General features: G+C 36.7%; 1 protein-coding gene across 1 annotated transcript in view; it reads right to left on the bottom strand.

Annotated features, from left to right (window-relative positions):
- The window catches only part of LOC132379011 (calcium-binding mitochondrial carrier protein SCaMC-2-like), a 55925-nt gene extending 48687 nt beyond the window's left edge, over positions 1-7238 (bottom strand). Inside the window, exons 1-4 of the mRNA XM_059946451.1 lie at positions 6835-7238; positions 4845-4947; positions 3966-4053; positions 565-676 (exon numbers count right to left, since the gene is read on the bottom strand). Of these exons, the coding sequence (XP_059802434.1) occupies positions 565-676; positions 3966-4053; positions 4845-4947; positions 6835-6993 (462 nt within the window). The 5' untranslated portion in view covers positions 6994-7238. The remainder of the gene's footprint in view (positions 1-564; positions 677-3965; positions 4054-4844; positions 4948-6834) is intronic.
- Positions 7239-13177: the final 5939 nt, after the last annotated feature.

Consider the following 13177-nt stretch of genomic DNA (forward strand, 5'->3'; position numbering starts at 1 on the left):
GAGTGCGTGGAATGCACTGCCAGCGACAGTGGTGGAGGTGGATACGACAGGGTCTTTTAAGAGACTCCTGGATAGGTACTGGAGCTTAGAAAAATAGAGGGCCATGGGTAGCCCTAGGTAATTTCTAAAGTACGTACATGTTCGTCACAGCATTGTGAGCCGAAGGGCCTGTATTGTGCTGTAGGTTTTCTATGTTCTATGTTAACTTGAGGCTCAATCTTTCAAAGAAGAATTAATGATCTTTGTGATTCTAACTAATCTCAAAGCAAATAACCTCCGAGCTTTCCAGATCCCTCCTCCCAGTTACGGATATTGACAACTCCCAATTTCAAATTTTGTATTTAACTTTAAATTTGTATTTAACTTGTGGCCCTCACAAAACCAGACATCATTGAGTTTCTAAAATAATTTACTATATACAGAAGCATTCTGAGGTATTGATAAGAAACAAACTATTACATCAATGGAAGTCAGTCTAACCAACTGCAAACTCTGGATAATTGTTAACTTCATCGTGATTCAACCAGTCAAAATGTACAAAATCACTTTGTATGCAATACTTACACTGTTATATCTCCAGACATCAATCATATTTCGCATATTGTCCTCTTTGTCTGTTACATAGCTCTGCCACCACTTGTTCCAATCGATGTCCATATACTTATTGTTGTCCAAGCTGGTTAATTTCAAGAATAGAGATGAATAATGTAGATTATGACATAAAATAATGTATTTGGGTTCAAGCCATATTCCCTTTCATTTCATTAAATACATATATTTATATTTGGAAATCATTTTTCATTTATTAAAGGCAATGGAACAAATGTTGGTGTTTTCCAACTTTGTGATCTTGATTCTAGACAGGTAAGAGAATTTGGCTGGGATAGTGAGTAAGTAGTCTTCTCAACATTTCTCTCACATTAATCTTTCAGCTACATTCTCAGTTCTCTGCTCTTACTGATGTCGTGCAACTTGCATATAGCTCAGGTAATAATTGACTGATCACTTTCATAAAGGTATGTCAGCGGCTGGATTTCATTTGAAGCGTCGGGAGATTTGGTATGTCACCAAAGACGCTCCAATTTCTACAGATAAACCGTGGAGAGCATTCTAATCAGTTGCATCATTATCCAACATGAAGGGCCACTGGACAGGATCAGATAAGGCTGCACTGGGTTGTAAATTCAGCCAGCTCCATCATGGGTACCAGACCCCCTACCATTAAGGACATCTTCCAAAAGCGGCATCCATTATTAAGGATCTCCATAATCCAAGACATGCTCTTTTCCTATAAAAACCATCTGAGAGATGGTAAAGGAGGCTGAAGTTACACATTCAACATTTTAGGAACAGCTTCTTTCCCTCTGCTATCAGATTCCTGAATGGACAATGAACACTGCCTCATTATTTTTGCACTACATACTAACAAATTCACAGGACAGCATCTACACACCATTTTCACTCCTCAGCATGAGTGACCTCTTATACCATAGTGCTGTGGTCACTTTACTCATTTACTCTTCATCTTTCATCCTTTGCTCTCATCTACTCGGGCTGAAACAAACTGTACGCCTGTTAGACAATTGCAAGGTTGAAACTTCTGCATTACTGCTTTCTGAATTCTCATACGTACTCAATTACATTACACGTCTCTTCTCCCCTTGACAGGCATGTTCCATTGTCCTCAATCACAGGATTACTCCCTATGTCAGGAAGCGCCAAATTTACAAATAGGAAGATAGAACATGTATAAGGTGACAATTGGGTAACTGGAATTTCTTCTGGATTAGGGGTGATCTGTATAAGGAGGTTGAACTGTACCTAAAGTGGAGTGGAACCATTATAAAAATTAATTTTAAATCTCACCTCTAGATAGTTAGCACGCTTCCAGAATTTCAGTCCAGTAACTGAATGGCCCCACTACTTACTGTTTTTTTCCCCCTTTTCTTTGTAATTTATTTTTTGTTGAAGTTTATCATCAAACAAACATTTCCATAAGATGTATTTCAGATATTGTACATATATATCATATAGTCATATATGCCACAAATCTCTGCATAATATTTATCTAAGGTATACACTTATGGAAAACAGAGGAAAGAAAGAACAAGCGAAAGGAGAAAACTATGTACAAGTAGGGAGTGATCTTTTCTTTTCAACATATTCATTGATTTGTGAGAATAAAATCAGGCCTATGAGGTGTTATGTAGTTAAACCATTTTTCCCAGTATGAATCAAATTATTCCAACTTATGATTAACAGATGCTGTTATCTTCTCCATTTTGTAAATGTCCATTGTAATTTCCATCCATGCATTTAAAGTTGGGCTCTCCTGTGATAACCATTTCCTGGTAAGAGTCTTTTTACCAGCCACAAATAGTTTATTCATTAAATATTTATCTTTTTTCAACCATTCTTGAGGTGTATACCCAAAATATATGGTTTTACTTTCTAAGGGTATTTCACATTTAAAGATGTCTTGTAGGGCACTGTGTATCCCACTCCAATGGTCTTTGATAAAGGGGCATTCCCAGAAAATATGATAATAGTTTGCATCTTGATTTCCACAATTTCTCCAGCAAACAGGGAGGTTACTATCATGAGGAAATCTGCAGATGCTGGAAATTCAAGCAACACACACAAAATGCTGGTGGAACGCAGCAGGCCAATGTTGACGTTTCGGGTTGAGACCCTTCGTCAGGACTAACTGAAATAAAAGATAGTAAGGGATTTGAAAGTAGGAGGGGGAGGGGGAAATCCAAAATGATAGGAGAAGAAAGGAGGGGGTGGGGTGAAGCCAAGAGCTGAAAAGGTGATTGGCAAAAGGGATACAGAGCTGGAGAAGGGAAAGGATCATGGGTCAGGAGGCCTAGGGAGAAAGAACGGGGGAGGGCACTCCTTGATGCAATCGTTTGAAAAATATGGTCAACAATCAGGATACAAAATCAACATAGATAAAACCCAATTACTTTCATATAACTACAGCCCACCAAGAGAAATTGAAAGTAGATATCCCCGAGCATGGCAAACAGAGTCTTTCAAATATTTGGGTATCATTATGCCAGATGATTTGGCAAAATTATAAGAATGCAATCATCAGCCTATATATAAAAAAAAAATTAAGGAAGATATAACAAGAGGCAACCTGATTCCTTTTTACAATTTCAGTTCAAGCATTGAATCTATTAAAATGAATATACTGCCCAGACTATTATATCTCTTTCAAACCCTACCAACAGAGATTAATCAAAATCAATTAAATGAATGGAACAAAATGTTATCAAGTTATATTTGGCAAGGTAAAAGGCCTAGAGTTCGTCTCAAAACTTTGCAATTAGCTATGGAAAAGGGGGGATGGGGCCTACTTTCTCTTAGAGTATTATTTTGCAGCACAGTTGAGAGCTGTGATATGTTGGTGCAACCCATCATATGACGCTCAATGGAAAAACATTGAGGAGCGGGTACTTCCCATCCTCATACAGGGAATTTTGCCTGATAACCTACAAAGGTACATAAATACTATTGATAACCAATGGGTGAAATGGACTCTTAAAATATGGAAAACTATTAAAAAATATAAACTAGAGGGAGATATTGCAATTCTTAAATGGTGTGCGTATGACTCAGATTTTACGCCAAATAAACTGGATGCTCGATTTTAAGGGCTGGACAGCTAAAGGAATAACAGTTCTTTGCAATTTAATGAAAGAAGGAACACTGTTCAGTTTTGAAATGCTTAAAGAGAAACACTTAATTAGAAAACAAGACTTTTATCGGTATTTACAGATTTGACAATATGTTAATAGGTCAGTTTAAAATGTAACCAAGGCAAGTACATGTTTGATAGAGCTACTTAGAAAAGCATATAATTCAGATAACGGTAGTCGAGTAGTTTGAAGCATGTATAAGGGTTTGTCAAATCTTAAAACTCGACTTCATATATTAAAATGGACAATAATACTTACTGCTTTATAACCTCTTTTGCTTGTAAGATACTAAGACTAATACGTAGTTTTCCCATGAGTTGTATAACCTTCAGCCTTCCAACTTTGCCTACAAGTTTAATAGTACAATAACAAATCAGTGCAGATGGTAAAAATATGAAATGAACATTAAAAAAATAGAATCACTGTCTGTCACAGATGTGCTACCTTGCATCCAGGAGTTTAATGCACAGTAATTTTGCTTTAAAACCAACAAAAATGTGTATGTTAGAATTTTGAAATAAGAACAATGTTCTGATCACACACTAGGTGAAACAACCAGTGTAGAAAGTGCGAGCTTCAGGTCAATGACTTTTCATCAGAACTTGTTGGAGAGGCTCTAGGAAAAGGGAAACTGGATATGTTTGGTTACATCTGTGCCGAAGACTTACATTTCATAGATGGGACAATGTTGATTTAAAGATATTATTTAATGCACATTGTCATTACCTCAGGGAAAATTAGATTCAGCATTTACTGAAGAGTCTGAGTCGCAAACAAGCCAAGAAGAACAAAGATGAACCAATTTGATAGTACCGATGTTCTGCCAGATCTCATTGCTATTTGGCGCCTGATTTATTAATTTCAAATTTCTTATGATTAAAAATCACAGAACCACCTGAATATACAGGTACCTTTCCAGCCTGTAACCATTCACCAGTCCCAGCCTATGTCTCCCTATAAAAAAACACAATAGGGCCTCACTGTGTTTCCAAAAGGTAGGAAACAGTGCAGCAAGAATGCATCACCACAGTGCCTAGAAGGTGAGAATATCCCATGTTCATACTTAATTTTAAATGCACTGACATATTTGCTGATATTTACAAAGTTCAATGGCCATTTCAATCGTCATTGACTCACCAGTTTTCTCCTTTGCAACCTTCCCAAAACCAAGTTTTATGGTCTTTTGCTGGCTCTCAAGATACTTCACAAATGCTTCAAAGTCTCTTCCTTCGAAGCCATCCTGTCATCGGCAAAAACATTTATTGATAAAGAAAAGTTCATTTTAGGTCAAAACTTACTATCGCTAACTAGCTCATGGAGATACTGAAGAGAAGCTAAAAGAAAAGAATACACGTAAGTATTATTCACTTTCATCAGATACACTTGGATCTAGTTTCCAGGAGTAAAATGCACCATTTTATCCTCACAGTTTTAATCTTTTTATATACATTGTTCGTCTTATTTGCCAAATAAGGCTTAATCTGTGATAATTAAAGACCATTAAGTGCTTCAAATTGAAACATACTTTTAAATCTAACACATGCTACATATTACAACAGTTGCAGAAATATCATCGATTTCTACCTTGTAAAATTTACCTGTGTATGTTGAAAAACTACTGCTGGATATTCCCTAGGCTACAATTACTTCAAAAGGTTATCATTAAAACTAGTATAATCAATGGACTGTTCATCATCCAGTTGGAAAAACCGTAGCCAAGTTAATAGAACATTGACTTTCAGTATATATCAAAGGACACAAATCGCCCTCTGCTGAGATTGCTGGTCAGACAGCACCCTGTTCAGTACCCATATGATGAGGGATAATGTAGCCTTAAGAACAGGGTAGACCTAATTGGTGGCATAATTAGGTCTAGCAAAATAATATTCCAATCTATGAGAATAAAGATCAGAGTATGTGAGCTTAACGTGAAAGAATATGAATTGGCTAGACTTTCAATTATTCTTCCCTCCTCTCATCCAGATAGTAGCAAGGCAATGTAATACATTGCTGGCTAGGCAACGGCCTGCTGTCTGTCTCTTTCTCACAATCTTTGTGGTTTCAAGAGCCACCCAAATCTGTTCTCATCGAAGATAATGATCACATTAGCTAAAAGAATCTCTAATAGATAACCATTGGTCAATACAATCCCATGGTCAATACAACCTCATGATTAGATTTGATCATTGAAGGGAGTATGATTGGAATACCTTGAGTAATTTCTACTATTTACTGATGCTAGAGATTTCTTGGCTCTTTTTTTGGAGGGGGCAGATAGAGTAGAGGAGGGAGCAGAGGTGTGGTATTACCTCACTTTGGTCCATATTCTTTTCAATCTTGCATATAAATATATTCAACAACCTTTCCTTGGAATTAAGTTAGCCCACAGGAACATCAGGAAAAGTTTTCAACATGCATCTCCCCTCATGGATGGCTTCAGACTCCTGAAAATTAAAATTTCCTCACCAACCACACCTCAGGTTTAGGACCTCCAAACAAGCATCTGGGAAGGCACTAGGTACCTGGAGTCTCTTCAAAAGGTCAGTAGAAGGAGATCACAACAATCTGGACAACCCATCCAGTCCTAGTCCATCTGTCCCATACACGCAATTTCAGCTGTACCACAGAACTGCAGTGAATGCAAGTCTTTTTCAGCTGTTAATGGATTACCCAAGATAACGGTGGCAAAAAATATCCTTGATAACGTAGTTAATCTTAGTTTATGATTCCATTCCTATCTTTGGATGTTAATGGAAGTACCCAAGGAGGGCGTCATTCCTAAAATCAGAGACAATCCAGTGAGGAGAAAAGTTAGAAAACATTACTAGCGAACTGAGGGACTAGCTCTTGCATAAAGAAGTTCTTCACACACTTTATGTACAAGGCTGATAAACCTTTGCTACCCAAGGCTATAAGGAAACAAGGATTGACTTAGTTTACAAATGAGTCATGATCATGCCAAATGATACTGGCTTGAAGGAGTGCCCATATTCTTCCCTTGAAAAAAGTGAAGTTTATTTTAGACCAAAAGCTATCAGTAAAAGATATTTACAGGTGTGACTCAGTTATCTTTCTGTCATACATTGATAAAATATATAAGGCTGGAATCTTGACATCCGACAAATACCTTTCCAATTTCTTCCAGTTCTTTTCTCAAATCATCGGCATCTATACGGCCATCTTTGTAGACATTTAGCTTTCTGTAAAGGTGTTCCCAAATATCAGGCAATGGTCTAGATTCATTGTAGGTGCTTTGATCGAAGATGTCCTTGAAAAATGGTAACATTATGATGGCTCCTGAAACACAAAACACAATCCTTCAAACACTACAAAATTGGAATGAAAGGCACAAGTACTTACTTTGCTTTGTTTTATCTGTGCTGCTTGTTAATCATAAATGCTGCCAATAACTCTTCACCTTGACAGGACCATAAGACATAGGAGCAGTATTAGGCCATTGAGCCCATCTTGCCTGTTCCATCATGGTTGGTTTATTATCACTTTAAACCCCCTCCTCTGTCTTCTCCCAGTAACATTTGACACCCTGAATAATCAAGAACACACCAAATGACTTGGCCTCCATAACTGTCTGTGGCAATCATTTCCATAGATTCACAACCCTGTGGCTGAAGAAATTCCTCATCTCTGGTCATAAGGGATGATCTTGCTGAGGCTGTGATTATGGTTATCGAACACCATATACCAGTTACTAATAGCTCAGAGTCACAATAATCACATAGCGGTGTACAACAAGTTTGGGTTCATGATCCCATACCACCTAAATCAAATAGGTATCAAAGCTGTTTGCCCTGAACTTTTGGCTAGTTTCATCTATTCTCAAGAGTTGTACATGGTGAAAGAAAACATCCAGTTCCTCTGATCAATTGTAGTAACACAAATAACCTCTTTATGGAAGTCTGTGTGTCAGCTTGACTTACTTGCCTTGCCTTCAGTTCAAAAGGATACAAGTTCCATGACCACACACTCTACGTGCTGGCACAACATTGGTTCTAAGGTTCTCCACCAGAGGCTTTAGGTTACAGCCCAAGTGGGTACAAAGAGCCACAAAGAGAGCAAGCAGTCATGGAGTTCATCCAAACAACTTGTGCTTTCACTTCATTGTATTATGATTACATTGTTCTAACAGATAATGTGACAAACAACAAATGGTGAATGTGTATGAGTGTAAGAGTTTCACAATCAAGCTCTGAGCCGAAAACTGACTTTCTATAAACTGAATTTCCTACTCCTTCATAAGATAACTCGACTCTTTGCAGCCCTACAGAAAAGCAGGATATGAGTAGGTAAAATACAAAGATTCCTTTCCAGTCAATGGAGAAATTGAATGCAGAGCTTTTAACAAATTAATTACAGAGAATTACCCAATGATTTTGAGATGAAGTGGGATGAATTACTTAGGGCAAATGATCTATTTATACACCAACATCAGACGATGGAAACAAGTGAGTTCCCCCAGACACACTAAAATAGGGCGATTTCTCCGCAAAATTACTGATAGTGGGGAACATTCCTATCATTACTAGTATAACTTCAATGACTGTCATTTATAACAGTAGTCAAATTTTGATAGAGGAAGATGAATACTATAAGTAGTGGAAATGGTTTAACATCTAGCAAATCCTATACAAAAATCATACAAATATCTACATTATTGCTCAGTTTAAGTGGACTGTTGTCAACAGGCTGACAAAAGGCAATTTTAATGTTTCATCAGGATGCCAACATAGCACATTACCCTGGGCTCTGTAGATAATGAAGGCTAATCTGCAGGGTATGACATAAACTAAAACTGAAGATCTATGTTTTATACCTTTATAAAAGTAGAATGAGAAACTGTTGGATAACAAAGAATTGGGTTACAGATTCTATCTATATTCCAGATAGGTTGGAAAGGCAGAGGGGGTTAGGATGGAAAGTGATGAAGCAATTCATGTGATGAAATTTCCAGGGTTACAAGCAGCCATACTGGACAGCACCTGCATTGATGTGCACCTGCAATAAAAGAATTAAATAGCCAATTAGCTTCAAGCTCTGCTGCTGGAGAAGCTCATGTGGTATAATCCATAGAGACTGAAGCTGAAATTTTATCAAATATCCATGGTGATTACGTACCAGAGAATCTGGAATCTTTCCTTAACGATTAGGTAGTCGATGGTGTGCTATTGTGTTGATGCCATGATATTTATTTGTATTTGCTATAATGCTAAGCATCTGATCAACTAAAGGTGTTTTCTATTTTATTACAGAAAAATAAAATGTCATAATGCAATAGTGACATCACAATGGGTTCAACCAACAGACAGTGATTCGCAAAGAGAGAGGAAAAGTTCAAATTTAAATTAATTTGTATTAAATTCAGCACTTAAAGTGGCATGCTACATTCCAATTAACGTTCACCACTCTTGTATCATTAAACATTGGCTGGCTTTATTCATTGCATAGCACTAACATCAAAAGGTTGTACACTCAAGAGCAAGCTAATGGGGAACTCTTGAATACACTGCAATCTAGCAGCATTCTTCAACAAAGCATTAAATCAAGGTTCTATATCACCTCGGTATGTGCTGATTTATAATCCCATACATACTGTATCATCTAATTCTCAGATGAGGCTATTCACATTATCTTCCCAACATACTTCTTCCCCATTACCAACAAGAACACTGAGCCAAACACTTAAATATCCATCAACTGTTAACATGCAAAAGTGCACAAGTATCCCAACTCAAGATTTGAAGCATCTGCTAAGAATATACTGTCCACAAAAACGTGATGTAAACTTTTAGCTTAAAGAGTTAAAAAACTGGGGTGATGATAAAGAGACAAAATCCACTAAATAAGCAATTTCTTTCGTAAATCCAATTATATCTATTCTGCAATTCCCAACCCTCTCCCCAAAAGGTCCTGTTTAGTCCAATAACTAATTCCAATACTTTACCAAGTAATTAACCGGGAGACAATTAGACACAATTGCTAAATGGTCTCTTCCTAATGTTTAATTAAACTATGAAAAGCATAAATATCAAGATTAACTTGCAGCAGACAACTGTCACAATTAAGCATTCCTCATTCTCTGAGTATTTTACAAATGAGCCTGAAAGACAAGAGAAAATCAAAACTAAACCAGAGGAGACAGTTTAGGACAATTACAGCATGATCTGCAAATTACTTTATACTTTATGTCAATAACCAAACAATTCAACCTTCCCTTCAATCATTTGTTTTTTGAACCACTTTGATCACTTTGCATTAAAATTGACCATTTCTTTTTGTTCTGTAATTATGGTATTTTCATGTAAAAAATTGTGTAGATGTTTTCTGGTGATGTTCCTGGGAAAGAAGATGCATTTTAAAAGTCTGGGACTGAGTACGTGTGTGGTGCAAATGCTGAACAGTTCAATATGAAATGTTCCCAATATTGTGATATGGAATTGTCAAAATTCTGACACGTTGCAGGAAATAATACTGTAGTATTTTTATACATCCTTCTGTACATAAACTGAATGAGACTTTTTTTATTATGTACTGTTGCATCCAATTTATACATTACAGTAAAAGCTGGGTAACATAGGTAAAAGCTATTTAGTTTCTCATGCCTACATCTCAAATCTCAATGAATGATGCCTTCAAATAATAGGTGCCATCTAGTGGTTCCATTTAGAGTTAGCAAAGCACACCATGGAGTTGCTTAATTTGGCTCCATCAACAAAATAAACAAATCATTATTTTCATAATGAATTGATCATGGGAATCTAAAGCCCTTGCTGTATTAAGACTTTCATGCTGAACACATGCTAACTATGTTAATTCTACAGATTCTCAAGATTGAGTCTAACAAACATACTGATTCTGTCATAACAGATGGTGATGGTTTCACAAGCTCATTTGCATAACTAAACCACCAGTTCATATATCAGAACGAGATTATTATGGAAAGGTTGGAAATGCAACCCCAAATCGAAAACAGCTTGAAAAAAATATTTTTAAACTGTTCTGTAACCTTGTACTTCAAACTGTGAGAAAAACAAACTTTTCAAAATTGTATAATCAATTCCTACATTAACCAGTTCATATGACGTTTTCAGCAAAGCACCACACCAAAATGTTTCACAGAAAACAGGGCATTTAGCCAAAAGATCGGAAGTGAAATTTAAGAAACATATCAGAAGTAAAGCGATTTAGATTGATTGATGAAGGAATTTGAATTCAGGTCTCAACGTGCTATCAAATGTGAGGCCATAGAAATTAGACCAGAAGTAAAGAGGCCAAGAAAGGATTTGAAAACAAGGACGAGCACCTTTAAGTAGAACCATATTTCGTAATGAATAAGTAATTTAAGTCAAAGAAACACAAGGTGATGGATAGAGTATTATTCATTTCTGTTGCCATAATCCCACTTTCAGACAACTCTAACAGTGCATTTTCTGTAAACACATACAGCTTTTTTGTGCAACACAGAGACTGGATACAGAATAACCAGTTTCACATTCAATTTATATACAGAAATTTATATAAAACATACTGCAGAATTATTTCTGAATGGTGGCAACATGGTACAGGCACAACCTATCAATGGCTCAATGCTAGCAATCTTCATTTTCCACAGCTGGTATGTACATAGCAAAATATTAAAAAGGGAACGAGTTTTGTTTTTAATAGCCCTTAAGCAAAAGTCACATAGACTGATGCATTACACAGAAGTCAAAGATAATTGCATTTATAGTACCAAATAAAGGAGCCATCAAATGAGGAATGGATGCTCAACAAAAAGTGAAAACTAAACGGAGTTATCTCAACTGACCACAGGGTTCCATCCAACACGCACCAGAATAATAAATCAATGAATCAAGGAATGGCTGAAATGCATTGTTAAGGGCATAAAATCCTAAATACTTTAATTAAGGGTACGGTAGAGAAAGCAGCCAATATCAAAGACTGAATGATACTTCAATTAGGGTATTACAAGCTACAAAAGCATAGGGTAGAATGGATGAAGGCTGGTCAAGATTGCCAGACAGTTGTAGGAGCCTCAGGACTGCCTCGGTCAATCATCACTGCCAACTTGGCTCATACATTAGAACAGCAACACTAAAGTTTCAATGCAGGCAAAGAAAATAGTTTTACAACAAAATCTAAAATGAATACTCTCTCTACAATCACAAGACGTTCAGGTACATCATCTACAGATTCCTTTGAGATTGGTGATCCTTCCTGCATTGCCTGCATTTCAGTTTCCATTTAGGGTGGACGTAGATGCATGGTCTTAGATAAGTAGTCTCAGAACTATGCTGAAACTGATTGAAGTTTGCCTTCCCTTAATATCAGAATCCTTCAATTATATTTGTGTTGATGGTCATGAAAGCATAAAGCCAACAATGCAGCAAACATGCAAATGGTTGTTCTTATCATTATTTTGTTCAATTCATACAGAATAGTTTCAAATCAGTTACAGAAATAGTTGCTACAAAATGTACATACACAAACATGTAAATAATGAGTAACTTAATTGATAGCATTAGTTGGAAGGATAAGTGGTTTAAAGGACAACAGTAAGTTGTGCTGGGGAAGACATGCATCACATAACTTACTCTATATCCTCCTTGTGCTTTACTCAAAGGATAAGAGACATCTCTGTTAATCATTTGACCAGTATAATGCATTTGGGTACAAGAGCACTGACTCAAATATTAGTATCAAATCAGATATTACACAACAAGCTTATATTATCCAGTAATACTCTTAAAACTTCCAAACATACATTTTTAAAATACAGATCATGTATTAAGTTTAATGGACATCACATAATATTAAAAAAATACAGATATGAATTGCTATCTCAAACTTTACTTGTGGATCAAGATCACAGGAATCCTCCGATGCAGGCAACTAGTGTATTCACGGCCCAGAGATGTAGATTTGCTCTGAATCCTATTTCTGTACAAGATTGGTCAAATGCACCAGGTTCAAGTCCGTTCTCTATTGCATCACTGCAAAGATGTTGCAAAACACTTGCTGAATGCCAACTGTCAACATTGAAAGCTTTATTGTACTATATTATCCAGCTGCATCTTACAACAATGGAGAAGCAATGGAATCAATGGAGCAACAAGTAATGGTACAAACAAGATTAGTTTCCACGACACGTTACTGCTATGAGAAAGCGTGGAACAGAGTAGGGCTTCAATTTCTTTCCACTGATATGATCTGATGGAACCTCAAAGTTGGGCACCTCAACGCAGGGAAATCTCAAAGAGGAAAATCTAACAGAGAATTCAAGTAGAAATTGACTATGATTTGAACATGAACAGGCAATGAGGGATTGTTGAACTGGTTAGTATTATGTGCATTTGTTGGTAAAGCTAAACAAACACAAGGGAAACCGATATGTGGATGGGGTGAGATGAAGGTGAGTGGAGGAGGCTTCTGTAAAGTACCAACACCAGGCCAGG

Source organism: Hypanus sabinus, chromosome 21 (assembly GCF_030144855.1).
Source record: "Hypanus sabinus isolate sHypSab1 chromosome 21, sHypSab1.hap1, whole genome shotgun sequence".
In the NCBI taxonomy this organism is placed as follows: domain Eukaryota; kingdom Metazoa; phylum Chordata; class Chondrichthyes; order Myliobatiformes; family Dasyatidae; genus Hypanus; species Hypanus sabinus.